General features: G+C 40.6%; 1 protein-coding gene across 6 annotated transcripts in view; it reads left to right on the forward strand.

The window, feature by feature from the left end:
• The window catches only part of LOC122545595 (BSD domain-containing protein 1-like), a 31,708-nt gene extending 19,506 nt beyond the window's left edge, over positions 1-12,202 (forward strand). For 5 of the 6 annotated variants that reach the window (XM_087981117.1, XM_087981121.1, XM_087981119.1 and 2 more), the window contains 2 exons: positions 10,445-10,545; positions 10,635-12,202. In XM_087981117.1, coding sequence (XP_087837243.1) covers positions 10,445-10,545; positions 10,635-10,679 — 146 coding nt within the window. In that variant the 3' untranslated portion in view covers positions 10,680-12,202. Of the gene's footprint in view, positions 1-1,834; positions 3,873-10,444; positions 10,546-10,634 lie in introns of all 6 variants that reach the window. The other variant, XR_015753726.1, reaches the window with a different exon arrangement.
• The last annotated feature ends 7,505 nt before the right edge of the window (positions 12,203-19,707 follow it).

A 19,707-nucleotide genomic window follows, 5' to 3' on the forward strand; every position in this document is an offset into this window, starting at 1 on the left:
GTCGGCATGGACGAGTTGGACTGAAGGGCCTGTTTCCATGCTGTACATCTCTATGACTCTATCACTGGTAGATTGCCAATTAATCAGGCTGTTGTGTACTTGAGATTTTTTGGATCTCATCCAATCAACAGAGTACTTGGGCCTTCTAGATGGTAGAAAGGGGTTTGGAGAATCAGAAGGTGCACAGAATTCCCAACCTCTGACTTGTCCTTGCATGGAAACAGACACTTCAGTCCACACTGACCATGTTGCCAACTAAACTGGGGCCACTTGTCTGCTCTTGGCCCATATCCCTCCATACCCTCCTTATTCATGAACTTACCAAATGTCTTTTAAACATTGTAACTATACCTGCATCACCCACTTTCTCTAGCTATTCATTTCCATGCACAGGCCACTCTGTGTTTAAAAAAAAAAAAATTGTTCCTCATGTTCTTTTTAAATCTTTGCCTCCCACCTTAAAAAATGCCCCTTAGTTTTGAAAACATCCTTATCATTCAGCTTGTCTGTGCCCTCAATAAGGTCACCCCTCAATCTCCTGTACTTTACTGGGGAAAGTAAAGACCTAGCCTTTTTATATTTCAACCTTCCATTCCTGGCAACATCCTGATAATTTCTTTCTGAACACTCTCTCTAGTTTAATAAAATCCTTCCTATAACAGGGTGATCAGAACTGCACACGCTAATGCAGAAGAGGCTTCACCACCATCTGTACAATCTCAACATGACATCCCTACTCCTATTCTCAAAGGTCTGAACAATGAAGGCAAGCATGCTAAATGCTTTCTTGACCGCTCTGTCTACCTGTGATGCAAATTTTAAAGAATTATGTACCTGTACCCTAGTTCTCTCTTCTACAACACTGCCCAGGGCTCTACCATTAATTATACATGTGCTATCCTTGTTTGTATTACCAAAATGAAATACTTTACATTTATCCAATTTCAACTCCATCCGCCACTGCTCATTGATCCCATTGATCAAGATCGCTGTAATCTTCAATAACCTCTTGATGGAGGGTTTTTAATGATCTAGTTAAATGATTCAGTTAATGGTCACGAGCAGGTGTTTCGACTCAGTTTGCTGGTACTGGTCACTAACTGGCATTTGAGCAGCAAGTAACATTCATGCTACATATTTGTGAAAATCCAGATCTTCCAACATCTGTGGGTTGGATAATCTTATTACCTGAAAGTTTGCAAATGGTACTGAATGGTCTTTATCATCAGCAAACATCTCCACTCATGTTGATGGAAGTTCATTGAAGTAGCTGGTGATCATCAAACCTAGGACCATAAGACATAAGAGTAGATGTCAGTAAAGGTATGTAAACATATAATGTTTTAAGAAAAAGTCAAATGCAATAGTCGTTTAGTAATAGCAAGCTTGAATACTGCTGAAAAGAAAACACTTTTCTGTCAAAAAAAACTTTGTCTTGCCCTCATCAGCGCAATACTGTGCTGTAGCAACTCTGGTCGTGTTTACCACTAATGAGATGCAGCCTCAAGGTAAGAAGACGTTCTGCCTATCCTACAAATGAGTCATGTAAATGAATGAAATTCCGTGCTCCGTATGCATAGGAGCAGAAGCAGGCATTTAGCCCATCGAGTCTGCTCTGTACGGAAGGGCTTACTGTTGTTGGGATGTTCTGGGTTTCACACCAGTGCAGTAATCAATTTCTACAAGTTATGAATAGCCCTTCATAGTTGCAGTATGTGAAGCATAACCCCATAAATGGCAGGTGGAGCACCAATTTGTGCCATACTTGGCTGACAGGGACCTGGGGGTCCTGGTGGATGGGATGGCGGACAGATTGGCTGCCTTCTTTCCTCAGGACTACCAGAGGAGTCCAAAGCCTGCCAGTCTGTTCTGAGGTTGCCACCCCGGTCAATGTCCAAAGGAAAGTACAGCCGTGCCACAAGAAGGTTACACATGTGAGGACCCTGCTGCACCAAGAAGGTTACACATGTGAGGACCCTGCTGCATTCCAAAAAGTAAGTGCCACCATCTTCTCCATGCTATCTCACACTCTGCCAATGCACCCATCTTCCACCAAAGCTCATGGTCTACCATTTCTACCGTTGCCTGCCGCATTCTCCTCCATCTACACCAACACTACAACCAGCCACTTTTCATGTGGTTCAATCTCTGTTCTTGCTTCTCCAGGAGAAGCAGCCAGCAATAGGGCAGAGATGGCCAAGACAGCTGACAGGTGGGATTCTGACATTCACCTGCTGAACCCTGACCAGGAAAGAATTCTTGCCTGAGCAGGAGGAGATTTTGAGTCAGCTCATGTGGTGATATTGACACCTCCCATGTCCCAGCAGCCATAAGCTTTATTGTGAAGTGCAGTGCTGTATTTCCATCACAACTACAAATGTGTTTTCAATATCCCCAAGTTTCTACATCTCTTTTGCCAATGATTCCCTTCTTTGTATTCTGCAGGCATGAGCAGCATCCAAACAAAATAGCTATATTTATGTTTGGGATTGGACAGGGGCTGTTGGCATTTTGAGCAGCAACAAATTCCAGTTTTGCAGTTAGTGAATCATAACTTCATCCAGCTCACATCTATGCATAAATGGAGCTGCATCAAGACATCATTTCAATGAGGTACATCACAGTGCAGCATCTAAGAACTACAAAATGCAGACGAAAAATATCAATACAATGTTCTCATGAAAAACAGGTACCCAATAAACCCAATTCGCCAATTCCTCAGAAACAAAACCAAACAAGCAGACACAACACAATCAAAAACTATAGCCACATTATCTTACATCAAAGACATATCAGAAATGACTTCCACACTACTCAGACCCCTTGGTGTCATGGTAGCCTACAAACCTACCAACACACTTAAACAGCGACAAATGAACCTAAAGGATCCATTAAATACTACCAGCAAAACTAACGTCATTTACAAGATACCATACAAGAACTGTTTTTAAAAAAAACCACCTCATTGGACAAACTAGCAGGAAACTTGCCACCAGGATACATGAACGCCAACTGGCCACCAAAAGACACGACTCACTATCACTAGTTTCTATACATACATACAGACAAAGAAGGGCACCACTTTGACTGGGACAACACACACATCCTAGGGCAGGAGAAACAAAGACATGCACAAGAATTCTTAGAGGCATGGCATTCTAACCAGAACTCCATCAATAAACACATTGATTTAGATCCTATTTACTTTCCATTGAAAAAAAAATGAACCGGAAGTGACATCTTAAGAAACCAAGACCTATAAATAGAGAGGCAGGACATAACACCAGCACTTCACTGGAGACTCTGCTGCTGATATTACCTAGTATGGTGACCAAAATTCTGAAAACAAACCTTCGAGCTCAACAAGCTAACTTAGATACTTATCATCAATCTGAGGTACAAATCTTCTCAAAGTTTAGAGAAAGGCAGTTCCATGCTGTTGAGATGCTTGTGAGATCTTGGATTGTCTTTATGAAGTGTGGACCATAAGTAACACTTTCAGAGTCACCAGTGATTATGTCTGTTTCGTCGTCTGCTTACTATGATTAACTTGAAATGATTAATGACATGGTCAAGATTGTATGAGGTCAAAAGTTATATTTAATGTAGTTCACATACAGAATTCTATTATTTCAGATTTATTTAACCTGTACTGCTTAAGTGCCTGATTAACGCAATTACCCCTTGAAGAGCTTTACATTTTTAACAAGTAGAACCCAGTCTCTCTCATAAAATAAAATGCTACTCACCCACTTCAGAAGTGGTGCTCACCAGTTTTCATTTCTATTGCATGTTTGCAATTTGGATGAGGATGAAAGACAACATTGTCAATGCTACAGAGACTGAATAATGGCCTCAACCTGTAGATCTAGGTGAGTTATTCTGCGTCTCCCCCACTCTCACCCAACCAAACTTTCATGTTACTATCTGCCATGCCCTCACTGTCAACCCCATTAGTTTTGAGGCTCCCCATGTTCCTAGGTTACCCATTTTTAGGACATAGAACATTACAGCGCAGTGCAGGCCTTTCAGCCCTTGATGTTGTGCCGATCTGTGGAACCAATCTGAAGCCTATCAAACCCACACTACTCCATTCTTCATATGTCTATCTAATGACCATTTAAATGCCCTTAAAGTGGTGACTCTACTACTGTGGCAAGCAGTGTGTTCCACGCCCCTACTACTGAGTAAAGAAACTACCTCTGACATCTGTCTTATATCTATTACCCTTCAATTTAAAGTTATATCTCCTCATGCTAGCCATCGCTATCTGAGGGTAAAGACTCTCACTGTCTAACCTATTAACCCTCTGATTATCTTATGTCTCAATTAAGTCATCTCTCAATCTTGTTCTCTCTAACGAAGATGGCCTCAAGTTCCTCAGCCTTTCTTTGCAATACCTTCCCTCCATACCAGGCAACATCCTAGTAAATCTCCTCTAAACATTTTCCAAATCTTCCACATCCTTCCTATAATGAGGTGACCAGAACTGTACACAGTACTCCAAATCTGGCTGCACCAGAGTTTTGTACAGCTGCATCAAGATCTCATGGTTCTGAAACTCAGTCCCTCTACCAATAAAAGTTAACACACTGTATACAAACTTAATAACCCTATCAACCTGGGTAAGTGTTCATCTTCCCAAATTGCCCCCAAGGCCCAGGCTTATCCACTTAGTTATACCGAGCTTTGTTGGTCAATCTCCTCCCAACCCCACGTTCTCACAATCCACTCCCCTCCTTCCATTCTTCCCCCTCCCCGAACCACTTGTGTACTCTAATGTTCTATCATTTCCTATCTTTATATTTAAAGTTGCCCCCTGCACAATTATTCTCTCCTCTGCATCCCACCATGCTCCCTCCAGTTCTCAAAATTGAATTCCCCAATCCCCCACCACACCAACAGTCTCTGATTTACTCCTTTGATTTTCAGTCAGCAAAGTCAGACACATTATGGTTCCAACCTCATCCTGTCTGACTTGGAACGACAGCTCTGCCTGAAGACTGACCAGATTCTTGCCTTTTTTCTGTTCAGCTCTCCAGCTAACATACTAATTTCCAGGATGATAGCGCTGGCTCTGTCGGGCTTGATGTAGCCCACTCTCCAGGCTATAATAATTCAGACTCCCTGAACCTGAATGCAATGACTGGTCAGCTGACTGATGCACCTGGATGATGCCTTTGAGTATGTTGTGACCCCTGACTGCTGAGAATCCCCTTGACTTTGAAACATGGCCATTTGGTTGAAGCACATTCATTGTGTTTGCTGCATAATCTGCTGGCACATTCTACAGCTGTTACATTGATGTAATGTAGTGTCATACAGCAACATGTCTATTCCCTTGACTGATCACTGGTGGCAGCAGATATGCAGCTTTACGGCTGCAGAAGACACAGAAGAATAGAAGTTCTTTGAGTTTGTAGGATCTGAATGAGATGGTAATGCTCAAAAAAGCAAAGCGAGGCAGAGATGCTGTGTGCGTCCAAGTAAATGCACAATGAGAATGCTAAGTAAACAAGCTAAGAGCCCGGAGATACACACTGTTCTGATTCATGAGGTATTGCCTGTCCTGTGTAAAGCTGCCAGCACTACAGCATATAGTGTTTAGCTTAGAGTGCAATCTTTAAAGTAAAGAACTCTGAATATTCAGTCTGAGGTGTGTCACGACAAATTGGTGAGGCTGCTGTTGGGCTGAAGCCAACCTTGGTGAATGGAAATTACAAATGGTTGCTGCTAATGTAGTGTGCCCTGAAATGTCGGGAGATGCTAGCCAAGGTGGATGCCCAAAGACATTGGCAAACTACACCCATCAGATACCCACCCTGACTTTCATATCAGGAACTGGTGCCAATTAGTTTCCGTCCGCTCATGCACAAAATCAGACATTTTTTTCCCTGTGTCAAGCAAATAATTTTTCCATTCTTGCCACTTTTTCCCTGACTTTTGCCATTGCTCTCGTTATTCAGGGCTCATTGTTTTTCACTCATTAAGGTATTTTGAGTTGGACAGACAATCTAAAACTTTTCTTGCGTATTTGAAACAGATGATCCCTGATATGAGGGGAATGACTTAAGAGCAAATGCTAAACAGGTTGGAATTCTACTCATTGGAATCTAAACGAATGAGAGGTGATCTCTTCAAAACCAAATAGAACTTTTAAAGGGGTTTGACAAAGCAAATGCTGAGAAGATATTTCCCCTCATGGGACAGTCGAGGACCAGAGGGCCTAGTCTCAGAATTAAGAGGTGCCAATTTAAGACTGAGATGAGGAGAAAATTCTTCTCCCAGGTGGTTGAAAGTCTTTGGAACTCCTGGCGACAGAGCTGGGGGGCACAGTCCTTGTGTAAATTTAAGGCTGAGGTAGATTCTTTATCAGTAAAGATGTGCAGGATTACAAGGAAAAGACAGGAAAGTGGATGTGAGGAATGTTGGATCAGCCATGATCCTATTGAATGATGTAACAGACTCGAGGGGGCGAATGGCTTACTCCTGTTTCTATTTCTTGTGGTCTTAGATAAGACAGTTATTCACTTTGATTTGTAGACAGTACCATTTTTGAGATGATCACAGTGACAGTATGATCAAATCTAATGTTATAGAAATCAAGCCTGTCTGATGTTGGTAACTGTATTGTACCTTAAATTTTGAAAATTTATTTTTAATTTCATTGTTTGTTTGAAATTAATTGTAGGTTTTTTAGAAAGCAAGTCAATATCTAGAAGTATAAATGTTGATGTGGTCAAATAGTTTGAATGACTAGGTCAATTTAATTAATTTTTAACTTAAGATACAATGGCAGTGGATAGGTTTGTCATTTGTTCAGTGAGATATTTTGCTGGTAATGACATGACTGCTGTCACTAGAAAGGCAGATGTGAAGCTGAACATGTTTTGGAAATATAAATGCCTGCCATTTACAATGAGACTGTTGGAAACTATTCTATCAGTTTTAGTCTCAGTTGTTCCCAAAAGTGCATCAATAGAGGAGCAAACATTGCAAAGCAAAATGTCAGTACAGTGCTGAAGTCTGTTGTTGTCGTCGTCGTCGTCACAACAACATTTAGGTGAACAAGACTCTTTCCTGAAACTGATAAAACTAAACTATTGGCAGAAAGAAAGGTTGGCAATGTAATTAAGCTTGTGATGTTCAGGTAAATCAGTTCTGGCACCATTACTTTGTCAAAGATTTGGTAATTGACCTTTTCTGGGGATACATATCTGTTGTTGTTCAAAATGCTGTAAAGTTTAGGAGATATTTTGTACATCATTTTAAAGTGATTCTCTTTTTTATAAAAAATGCTTGCATTGACTTCTATAATATCTAGGAATGCTAATAATACACTTCTTTCAAAATGAGCATCTTTCTTCCATTTCTGCTCTGGCCAGAAGAATAGAAATTTCAGCAGGTGTGAAGAGCACCAGGAGCTGCAGAGAAATCAGTTAGAAAGAGACCGGCTCATGGCTGTTTGCTAATGCTATACTTTAACACATGCTGCCTTTTTTGTGAAGGGAAGATGCTCTACGTTAACACTCTAATTCCACTCTTATGTCCGTATTTAAACCACTGCTATTAATGAGGCCAGGAGTGACGCTGGTAGAACATGAACTGAGTGTCAATGAGCAGATTACTGCTGAGTAAGTGCCACTTAATAGTGCTAACAACAGCATTTTACATTAGTAAAGTAATGATTGAGAGTAGGCTGATGGGTGATAATTGGCTAGTTGGATATATCCCTGCTGTTTATGAGCAGAGCACACCTGAGCTATCTTTCTGGAGACCAGTAACATACTTAAAGATAGTAACTGTGTTTCTCTCCGATCAGGTGGTGTCAGGTCTGCTGAGTTTCTGCAGCATCTTCTGTTTCATTTCATCTTTGCAGATTGTCAGGTGTATTAACGACGCTTGGACAGCTTAGCTGCAAATGTGGCTAATTCGAGACGGCAAGTCTTCAGTACTATTGCCAGAGTTTTTCAGAGCCCATACTTAATACTGTACCTAAAGTCTTCAACCATTATTTAACATAATGTGGAGTGAATTAAGTTGGCTGAATATGAGCAATTGTGGGGACTTTGTGAGAAAGTAGAGATGGATCATTCAATTAACACTTCTGCTTGGAGATTATTGCAAAAACTTCAACCTTATCTCTTGCATTGATGTGCTAGGAACTCTCATCTTTGAGGCTGGAGACCCTTTGGAACCTCCTTTTCCTGTTAAGTCATAGAGATGTACAGCACGGAGATAGACCCTCTGGTCCAACTCATCCATGCCGACCAAATATCCTAACCTAATCTACTCCCATTTGACAGCACTTGGCCCATATCCCTCTCAACCCTTCCTATTCATGTACCTATCCTGATGCCTTTTAAATGGTGCAGTTGTACCAGCCTCCACCACTTCCTCTGGCAACTCATTTCAGTTGTGGCTTGTTGTGGCAAAACTGTAGAGCTTTTGATTTGATCTGTTGGTTTTGGGATCAGCTGAACATTACATGTTGCTTACTTGTGTAGTCCTGTCATACAACTTCACCAGCTTGGCACCTCATTTGCTGCTCCTGGCCCACTTCTCACACTTCATTGAATCAACACCGGTACCTTAGCTTAATAGCAATGGTAGTTTGAGAGACTATAAAGTTCTAAATTATGATTTATTATAGTTCTGCTGGTCCTGATGGCCCACAACTTTAATGAATGCCAAGTTTTGATTTGATAGATCTGTTCAAAATCTATCCCAGCCAATACAGTTATTGTGCCTTATAACATACAGTCATAGTCATACAGCATGGAGACAGACCCTTCGGTCAAATTGTCCATGCGGTTCAAGAAGGAAGCTCATCACCACCTTCTCAAGGGCAACATGAGAATAAATGTTGGCCAAGTTCCACAAATGATTTTTCTTTATAAACTGTCCAAATGGCATCTTAACCACAATGTTTACCTGTGATGCAAATTTCAAAGAATTATGTGCCTGAACTCCTCTGTCTACCTGTTCTGCAACACTACCAAACAAAATGCTTTGGGTTCCCAGTGACTTCCAGTGGTCACTCTTGCTGATATTGTCAAGAACAGATACACCTGCAATGGGTAGATAGGTGATGTCATTTGTTTCCTTCTGTCTCCCATAGGTTAGTCCGACCGATATGGGTGCCATGGTGGCTCAGTGATTAGCACTGCTGTCTCACAGTGCCAGGGGCCCAGGTTCAATTCCAGTCTCAGGCGACTGTGCCGAGTTTGCGCATTCTGCTTGGGTTTCCTTCAGGTGCTAAGGTTTCCTCTCTCAATCCAGATGTGCAGGTTAGATGGATTGGCCAGGCTAGATTGCCCGTATTGTTCAGGGATGTGTAAGTTAGATGTGTTGGTCAGGGTAGATGTAGAGTAATAGGGTAGGGAAATGAGTCTGGGTGGGTTACTCTTTGGAGGGTCATGTGAACTTGTGGGGTAAAATGACCTGTTTCCACACTGTACGGATTCTATGATTCTATATGTCCTTCAGTTCTCAGTTAATTCAGTCAGTATCGGTGCAACCTAGTCACATTTTAGTATGGGACATCATACATTTTGATGGAGGGTTCATTTTGTGACCTTTGTATCTTCAATGCTACTCTTAAGTAGTTTTCAACATGGAGAAGCGCAGCTTCATGAGCTTAAGACATGACAGTAGGTGATAACTGCAGGTTTCTTTACTCATGTTTAACTAAAACCCTAAGATTTCATGGTGTATAACCTCAATATTGAGGACTCTCAGAACCATTCACCCCTGACATACAGTCCTGGGACATTGATTGTAAGACATGGTTCAGTGAATATGACTATCAGCCTATTGCTTGACTACTCTTAAAACCTCTCCTAATTGTAGCATGTCTTCTGATATAAAAAGTGAAAGAACTTGCAGGATTGATTGGTGCTTGGGTTTATGTTGACTACTCTGTTCGTTTTCAATCCTTTTCAACTTTTCTGTAGAGTTTTGATGCAATTGAGTGGCCTGTTGAGCCATTTCGGAGGGCTGTTGAGCATCAGTTACATTACTGTGGGCCTGAAGTAATGATATAAGCAGACTTGGTTTCCCGAAGGGCATTAACGAACCAAAGTAGTAGATTAATGATTACCGTTAACTCCAGTATGGCTTTTTAAAATCTGTATTTATTAATTGAATTGAATTGTATTGCATTTCTGTTCCACTAACAGTGCAACCAAAGGAGAAAGTTTTAAATTAGGAAATTCTGAAAGTGGCCCAATCTTTTGTAGCTGAATAATAGAACTTTGAAATCTGAAACTGACTTGGCTACCTCAGGGTTAGAGCATCTAAGCTGAAGCAGCCTTCCATTTATAATGGTGGTGACAATGACTTTTAACAGGAAGAATCAATAATTTGATACATATTGGGAAACTCTTTTCAATTATTTAGTGTTTTATGAACTCTGGTTTCACAGGGTTTTTTTTTGTTATAGGAAACACTGATTATTTTGAAAACTGGGATGAAGACCTTGATCTGGACATGACTGAAGAGGAAATCCAGTTGACTTTATCTCGAGCTGAAGCCTCAGGAGAGGTACTGGTTTTGTTCTGTAATGCTTTTCTACCTTGATGTTTGAAGATTGCAAGATTGCTGCTGTAATGTATGCTTGTTTTCTTTTGCAGCTTGATCCTGAAGACTGGGATGACTGGGTATGTGAACAGAAGTAAATACTTTACACAACTAGACTATTACCTGCAGAGCATAAATAACTGGAAACCATGTCAGAAGCTGTTGCCATTATTCTTGAGTGTTGCGTCAAAAGTGACATCAAACAGTTTATGGACACCACGACAACTTTTTAATTTCAAATGGAATATGTTCAGACAATCGTTTTTATGTTAATGTGCAGCTTTATGAATGGATTGAAGATCTGTATTTGACCAGATGCCAAATTTCAACAGTAAATGCTAAGAATGAGCAAACTTCTGGCAGCCTTAATACTATCTGGGAATACTGTCAAACTGTGCAAGTTGATCTGTTACAAAGGAGGTGTTGGTAATCTCCCTCTATAGAAGATTACACAGTGAATTAGCTAACCTGCCTAAAGTATTCAATAGCTCCTCAGAATGATTGCTGCCATTTGGAAGTAAAGATGTCATTGCTATTTGAGCAACCGGCTAGAATGTAAACTGTAACTCTCTTCTCGATCTGACTGCTAACGTTCCTCAGCATCATGACTGAAACACCATCCAGGAAACAAAAACCTCCTAGGCAAGATCTCACTGTGTGCAAATTGATACATCTCACTGAGTATTATGAAGGTGGTGTGACTTTTCCTAGTGCTACCAAATAAATCTATCGTTCCTTACAACCTCCCAGTGCTTTTATTAACAGATCCTGAAATTGATGCTGCTGTGCTTTCCAGATTGGCATCCAGTCAACCTCGGTCCTGATGCATTTTTTTTCCAAACTCCAATTGATCTGCATCCTCACATCTAGGAATTTTAGAGCCTTAAACTTGGACTTCCTACTTTCAGTGTCACAGAGATTTACTGCTATAGCACGAATCTTGTATCCAACTGCATTTCTTAAACAGAAAATTTATTTTGCAATGAATTTTTAGTTTTATTTCAGCATTAAACACGACTCTATCCTCCAGCTCATTTCATCTTAAACTGAGACCTGCTGAGTTTGTAAGTAGGCCTTCACTTGCTCAGTGCCTTAGTAGCCTTTTGAAGACAGTTACAACGATTTAATAACTCATGAAACAAAAAGTGGTAGAATATTCATTTTCAGTCTTTTGAGAAGAAAGAGCCTCATAACTTGCCAAGGGACAGTCTTGGAGATGTGGGAGAAAGTCAAGAATAGGGAATTGTGGCTGCAAACTGACTTGTTCCATAGCATACACTGTACATCAATAAACTGAACAATATGCTATAAATTTCACCAATTGTTCTCAAGGCAAACATTTCCTTCTGCATTCACTGTTAGTATTTGGGTCGGTGATATTTGTAATGGTTTCAAAAGCTTTACTTTGCCATCTCCTCCTGGTCTTTATTTAACTAAGATTTGTTCCAACTTCCAGTCACATTCTCCTACATAACAGTTTGTAAACCATAGATTCAATTTTCAGTCAGGTCTCCAGTGATATTAAAACAACAATGTTTATGTAACACCTGCTCCTGTCAGTATTCAATGTGCCTGGTGCTGAAAAATTGTGCACTTTTCTGTTGGTGATATCTGTTGGTTTCAGTGCTGAATGTCGTCCACTCAAGCCCAGCAGAGTGAAGTGCAGTGTTTATCTTTACTGCAGCATAATGAATCTTTTAACCTCTAAAGCCTTTTTTTCCTTGGTCTAGTCAAGTTTGCTGTCAATTTCTGGGAACGTACATTAGAACTGTCAAGTTTAACTTTGTTCAATACCCAACTGGCAGTGCAAAATTCTCTGGCCAGCTTACTCTTAAACTGCATGTAAATTGCTGCAAATTGTTAATAAATTGGATACAATTCAATCAGATGTTGGTCTGATTAGAGTGAGCAACAATAGGTGGTTCCTTTCACTGTTAATAAGAGTTCCCACACAGTCTACACATTGCTTCGATTAACTTTTTTGTTTATATATAATAAACTATACTATTGGAAATGAAAGAAGTAATTCTTAGTTTATTTTCCCTTGTTCTTTGATTTCTGGGATTTTATTTTTTTTAAGTTGAAAGCTCATAGGTGATCTGAAAAATATTGTAGTAAAGGTTTCCTTTGATCCCTCTAGGGAATTACAAATTCAATCATCTAACTTTTAAAGTAGAATCCCAACATCAAGCGCGTCACGTTCCCAAAAAGACAAAAAAAGTCTTCTACATTTATTGTAACTCTGATTTGGGTGAGTGACTTGTGTTTGAATATAAAAATAAATTGTTTTTATGGTGTGAATGCTGCAAAAATAATGTGTTGAATGTTTGTTGAAAAATCACTAAGACAATATCCAAATGTTTCCTCTGGTATTCTGACCATCCCCATTTTTGTGTGCCAACTAAATAAACGTATGTAATAATTTATAATGTAAGAATTCCACAGGAAAGAGAATTAAAAGACTACATCCTGTTTGAACAAATGTTACTTGTCAGTGAATTATAAATCTTAATTTTGCTGGTGAGCTACATATTATTAGGCAAGTGCTACAAAAACCTACTAATTTCAGCAAGCTAATAGATAACTATTAGATAACTTGGTCATTTATTTCATTAGATTTGTATTTGATTATAAAATCAACAAATTCCATCAGTGCAGTAAAATCTCCCAGGGTACCTTTTTGGAGCATTATCTAACCAAACATGACACTTAACTAAATACTGTTCTGAAGAAGACTCATACCAGTCTCAAAACATCCTCTGTTTCTATTTTCACAGATGCTGCCAGATCTGCTGAGGTTCTCTAGCTTCCTCTGTGTTCATTTCAGATTTTCAGTATGTGCAGTAATTTCCCTTTTATATGACATTGAGACAAATCACTCAATCATTATCACAAATTTTAAACAATAATTATGACTTATTTATGGGGTGTGGTGCTTCTGGCTAAACCAGCACTTACTTCCCAATTGCACTTGAGAAAGTGGTGGTGAGCAGCTTTAAACTGCAGTGTGTTTGCAAAGGTAGACCCAGAATGCTAAGAGGGAGTTCCCGAAGTTACTGTTCATTATTCACCTGCATTTATCGTTCATACACTTTAGTATTCAGAGCACGAATTTGATGTTTAGATTTGGACATTGCCTACTGTTTAAAAGCCTTTGATTTTAATGTCCGAGCACAGCTAATTTCAGAGGACTGTGAACTTGTAGCCATTCAAATTCCAAATCAATGGTACATCATAGGTATTTGGCTCGTGTGTGTCTGTTTTTGATACCCCAGTCCAATTTATCTCACTGTTCTGCTCCCACTCTGCCTTTATCGAACTTTTTCTTTCCTTCAAAACTTCATCCAATTTCCTTTTAAAAATTACTTTTCAATCTGCTTCCCCTCAACTTTTCAGGCAGCAGAGTGCAAATTGCAATTTACTACTTTCTTTTAAAAAAACTGTTTCTTCCTGTGAGAAACAAAGCTCACTCACTTCAATAACTTCAGTCCTAGACAAGATCTGAAGCAATCAGTATGTTTATTATACGCTTGCAAGCGTGGTGCCTGAAGTAAGGCACACAGAGTTTAGCAAGTACATATCTTGTAAAGGATTCACCACTCCCAACCTGGTGCCCATTACTATTGTTTATCTCTTCCCTTATCCGATCTTGTGCATAACAAGTTTTACTCGGCCATTTCACCACATCCTGTTGTGGCCCATTGTAGGTATATCCTTCTTTACTTTTATCTACTTCCTCCACCTGTGCCACTTCCTCTTTTTCCCCAACCATATTGATCCTTATGACCTTTTAATTGGGGTTTGTATTTGTGTTTTTGCAAAAGTGGGAAACAGATGCTTATAACTACTGCTTGTACAAGCATATCTGGCTTAACTTACATCCTCACAGCACCTTATCTATTTGTCTACCATTGTTTGCAGGCACGTTTCATTCTTGTGTGCCCATTTTAGCTAATACAAAAACAATTTATATATTTCCTCCACATAGTTTTCATTCTTGTTGACTCAGCTCTTGGTTGAAACTATTATACACTGGTGTGAAATGCATTTACCTTGCATAAGTAATTATGATTGCAGAAGTAACACTACTTTACCTAAATCCCACATTCCTATCACATTTTTGCCAATCACCTTAAACCTGGGTTTGTTAGTTCCTGACCTTTTTAGATTAGATTACATTACAGTGTGGAAACAGGCCCTTCGGCCCAACAAGTCCACACCGACCCGCCGAAGCGCAACCCACCCATACCCCTATATTTACCCATTGCCTAACACTACGGGCAATTTAACATGGTCAATTCACCTGAATTGCACATCTTTGGATTGTGGGAGGAAACCGGAGCACCCGGAGGAAACCCACGCAGACACTGGGAGAACGTGCAAACTCCACACAGTTAGTCGCCTGAGGTGGGAATTGAACCCGGGTCTCAAGCAGCAGTGCTAACCACTGAGGCACCGTGCCGCCCACAATACAGTTCCTTTTCATTTACTTGTATCAAAATTATCCCTCATTTTGAAATCCTTTATCAAATTGCCTCTTTATGTATCCTGTCCTAAAAAGAGTAATCTTTTCTCTAGTGTCTCCAGAAAATTGAAGTCTCTTATGCTAAGCATAATAAATTTATTCTGCACTCTAAGTCTTTGGCAATCATTCTAAATTGAATTAAATGCAATACTTCAGCTGAGGCCTGGCCAGAGTTATATAAATTGTTTAACTTAGCATCTTTAGTTTTTATACTTTTAAAAAAAAAAGCCCCCAAGATTCCAATCTTTTTTTAAACTCCATTTTGAACCTGTTCCTACCTTTTAGGCTATATACACCAACAAGCTGCCTCTGAACCTGTACCCCTCAAAATTTGTTCGAATCATTTTATGTTGCCATTCTTTAGCCTTCTGACTAAAATCTTCGAGGAGAAAGTGAGGACTGCAGATGCTGGAGATCAGAGCTGAAAATGTGTTGCTGGAAAAGCGACTTCTGACTAAAATGCCAATATATGTCTTTGGTGGGCTTATCACACCATCACTTTGCCTAGTCTTATAAATTTTCTTCAGTATTTGTATGTTTCTGTGAGAAACAAAAGCTCACTCACTTCAATAATTTCAGTCCGAGACCAAAAATCCGAACCAGTAGTGCCTTTTTATTTGTACACTTGCAAGTGGGTGCAATGTCTAATGCCAGGTAAGGCAATGACAAGTACACATCAAATCCAACAAACTCTCGAAATTTATACAGTTTGAATCCCCATATTTTTTCTTATTTCCTTGTTTGCCCCCTCCTCCGCTTATGTCACTCATTTCCTTAAGACTGATCCCACAACTTCTGTTTATCCGGCCTTGTCCGTGACAAATGCCTATCTTTGGCTCCCATAAGGGTGTTTGACGTCATCCCATCCTTTGCTTACCATTATCTACTCCCTCCATCTGCGCTGCCCCTCACAGCATCTTATCACTAAGCCCTTTTAATTGGGGTTTGTTCCTGTGTCCCCCCTACAAGTGGGAAAACAGATGTTTATACAGGCCTCTCTTCACAATATTTTATCTAGTGCCTGTACTTCTACCATTGTTTTGTAATCACGTCTCATGCTGACATATCATTTTTAACGGATTATATACTTCCTCTATGTAGTTCCCATTCTTGTTAACTCAGCTCTTAGCTGAGAAACAATCATAGACTAATGTGAATTCATTTACTCTGTATCAGAACTTATAATTTGTAGAAATAACATTAATTCACCTATATCCCACAATTTCCCCTTTTTCTTTTGATTACCATTTGTTACCTTCTGCATTCTTGTCTCTTTTTTTCTTCTTTAAACATTGTTCCCAAAATTTGCAAGCATCATTTCAGAGATTTCATCCATCTTGGTTTCACTCATCTCCTCATTATTTAGCCGATAAAGTTCCTCTGTCTGATTCCCTCTTAGGGGTATCTGTTTCATCAAGGCTGTTTCAATCAGTCTTTGGGTGAGCCCTCGTATACAGGGTATGACACAATAGCCAATGGCCACCAATACCTCGACTACTGCTATCAGGGAAGTAAGGATAGAAACCACCACCCCCTTCCATTTTCCAAACCATGATTCAAGCCACCCTGTGAGAGATGTGTCTACTCCTGAATTCTCAGCCAGTTCCTCTGCTAAAGTAGTCAAGCCCCGTAAGGCCTGAGTAATTGAACCATCAGGCGCAGTATTATTAGGAATAAAGGTACAACAGCTTCCTCCTAACATCACACACACACACACCCTTTTTCTGCTAATATCATATCAAGGGCTATTCTGTTCTCCCATGCCATCCTCCTTGTCGCATCAAGCTGTTCTGATATTCCTTTAACTGCATCTCTTGTATAATTGATAAATCGCTGTTGATTATAGAAAATGTAATTTATCTAATCTACATTTTTATTAATTGTTACCCACCAAAAGAGAGCTGACTCAAAGCCTGCTGCAATCTGGTTACGAGCCTTGAATTCATCAGGTACTCCCCTAGGGACTCCTACCGAGTCGAGATAAATCCTGTCATCAAAAGAAGTATCTAACAGTAATCTCTTGCCCCTTCCCTTTTTCCCTACGATCTTTTCCTTCTCAAATGCCAAGGTAAATGGAATTGCCAATTGTACAATTGCACATATTCCTCTCCAATCCGGAGGTAGCGTGGGTCTCAATATTTTGCCTCCACAGTACCACCACAGATCCGCTCGGGGAACCTTTAGTGCTGAGTAGTTCCCTTCCTTCTACGTTTCGGTAACATTCTTAATCTCTGTACATAATTCCAGCTCCCCCAAATCTCTCGATCGACTTGTACTTCGCCTGCGCACACATGACCTGTGATTTCCAACTGGCAGAAAATGTGGGGGGGACTTTTGCATCTTTCTTTTCCAAGGGAAGGAACATCAGAGATAGGGAGGTACAATTCCTATCATTCCATGCAGTCTCATCCTGGTACAGGGCTATCATACATTTCATGCCCTTCCTGTCTCGCTTCCACCCGAGCGGAAAGGGAACCACCTGGGCCACTGGCCTACCGGAGGCACATCCACAGCAATTGCTTTTGTTCAGACTTTTTACAGTATACTTTACCCATTCAACTCAGGCATTTGCATCCCCGTACCCAGTTTCTATTTCGATGGTCTGTTTCAAGTCGTTTACCTCTATAATTTTTACTACTTTAGGATCATCAGGAGGGGTGAAGGGTTGTATCATATTACCCAGTAATTCTATCCGTTTTCCCTGTCCTACGCTAATTCGAAAACAACAGCCCACGCACTCCTTCCCATTTGTTTACATTTCAATCCCAAATGTTTAATTTAATTGTATCTCATAAGTGCCCCCCTCCCCCCCCAGAATTGCTTCGTGCCATGTGGTTTTCCTTATCGTTAAGTATATCGGGTTACACTTCTTATCGAGACAATCGTGAGCTGATCGGAAGGGGGCCCGGTGTACTGTGACGAGACCATTATACCAGGTACCATCCCCGAGGCCATCCCCATAGGATTTAAGATGTATCTCAGAGCTGCGGTACTGTCTTTGATTAGCTACATCCCCACAATTTACTAAACTGCATGCATCAATGTCTATTACTTGTGGATTATCAGACTCAGGAACCGTTGATAATACATATGAAACTGATATTTGACAAAATCCCAATACTAAGAGGGCTAGCATCATAACTCTAAACATTTCCAGTATTCTAATCATCATGCTGAAGCACAAAAAGACTTAATATACAATCTTACAGAAATAATCCCGCGCTCACGCCGCCACTGTATAGTCAGTTACTCAAAGTCTCTTTAGTCTGAGTTTTAGCGGGTCTTGCGTTGATTCGGCTGTCCAGACTTCTTCCTCAACTGGAGGGTCCACAGGCCCTTTGATCCGAGTGTAATGAGTCCAGCTTTTTTCCGCCATCCTTATTGCCATTTCGGTAGTCAAAAGAGCCTGGTACGGCCCTTCCCAGTCCGGCTGCAATTTAGTCTCTGTCCATGATTTTACTAAGATCCAATCACCCGGCCGGATGGGGTGAACAGCGAATTCAAGGGGCGGAGTCTGTGCCAATAAACCCTGTTTCCTGAGGAAAGACAAAGAGGAGGACAAGCCCAGTATATACTTCTTTAAAAACAAATCTTTAGTTTCGGGAATTGGCAATTCTCCATTCGTTCCCAGATAAGGTAATCCAAATAAGATTTCATAGGGGGATAGTCCCAAATCTTTCCTCCGTCAAGGGACAAGTCCAAAAGGCATCCTTTAAATCTATCACACTAAACCATCTGTGGTCATGAGGGATCTTACTTAATAACGTGTAGGGGTTTGGCACCACTGGGTGCCTGATCTGTACTATTCGATTCAATGTTTTCAAACCCTGCACCAATGATAAGTTCCATCAGATTTCCGCACTGGTAGAATTGGGGTATTATAAGGAGACATACATGGCTCCAACAGCCCATCTCTAATCAGTCCTGCAATTACTGGCTGCAATCCTCGTGTACCTTCTATGGAAATGGGATATTGTCGTTCACAGACAACGTCTCCTTCCCATTTTAAATTTATTAAAAGGGGAGGGATCTGTAGTTTTCCGCGATTCCCTTCTCTAGCCCATACAATAGGGTCTATCTTTCTCTCTGCATCCTCTGTCAACATCGCCACTTGTACAACTAATTCCTTTTTCCTGAATTCCAATCTCCAGTCCTAAGAGGATAATTAAGTTCAAAGTTTGTGCGAAGATTTGTAGCTCGGGTGCTCATTGCTGTGGTTCTGTTCGCCGAGCTGGAAGTTTTTGTTGCAAACGTTTCGTCCCCTGGCTAGGCGACATCATCAGTGCTTGGGAGCCTCCTGCGAAGCGCTTCTTTGATGTTTCCTCCAGTGTTTATAGTGGTCTGTCCCTGCCGCTTCCGGTTGTCAGTTTCAGCTGTCCGCTGTAGTGGTTGGTATATTGGGTATACCAACCACTACAACCAATATACCAACCACTACAGCGGACAGCTGAAACTGACAACCGGAAGCGGCAGGGACAGACCACTATAAACACCGGAGGAAACATCAAAGAAACGCTTCGCAGGAGGCTCCCAAGCACTGATGATGTTGCCTAGCCAGGGGACGAAACGTTTGCAACAAAAACTTCCAGCTCGGCGAACAG

The sequence above is a fragment of the Chiloscyllium plagiosum genome, unplaced genomic scaffold (assembly GCF_037043375.1).
Source record: "Chiloscyllium plagiosum isolate Xiang-an unplaced genomic scaffold, Cpla_swu_hap1 HiC_scaffold_3, whole genome shotgun sequence".
Classification (NCBI taxonomy): Eukaryota; Metazoa; Chordata; class Chondrichthyes; order Orectolobiformes; family Hemiscylliidae; genus Chiloscyllium; species Chiloscyllium plagiosum.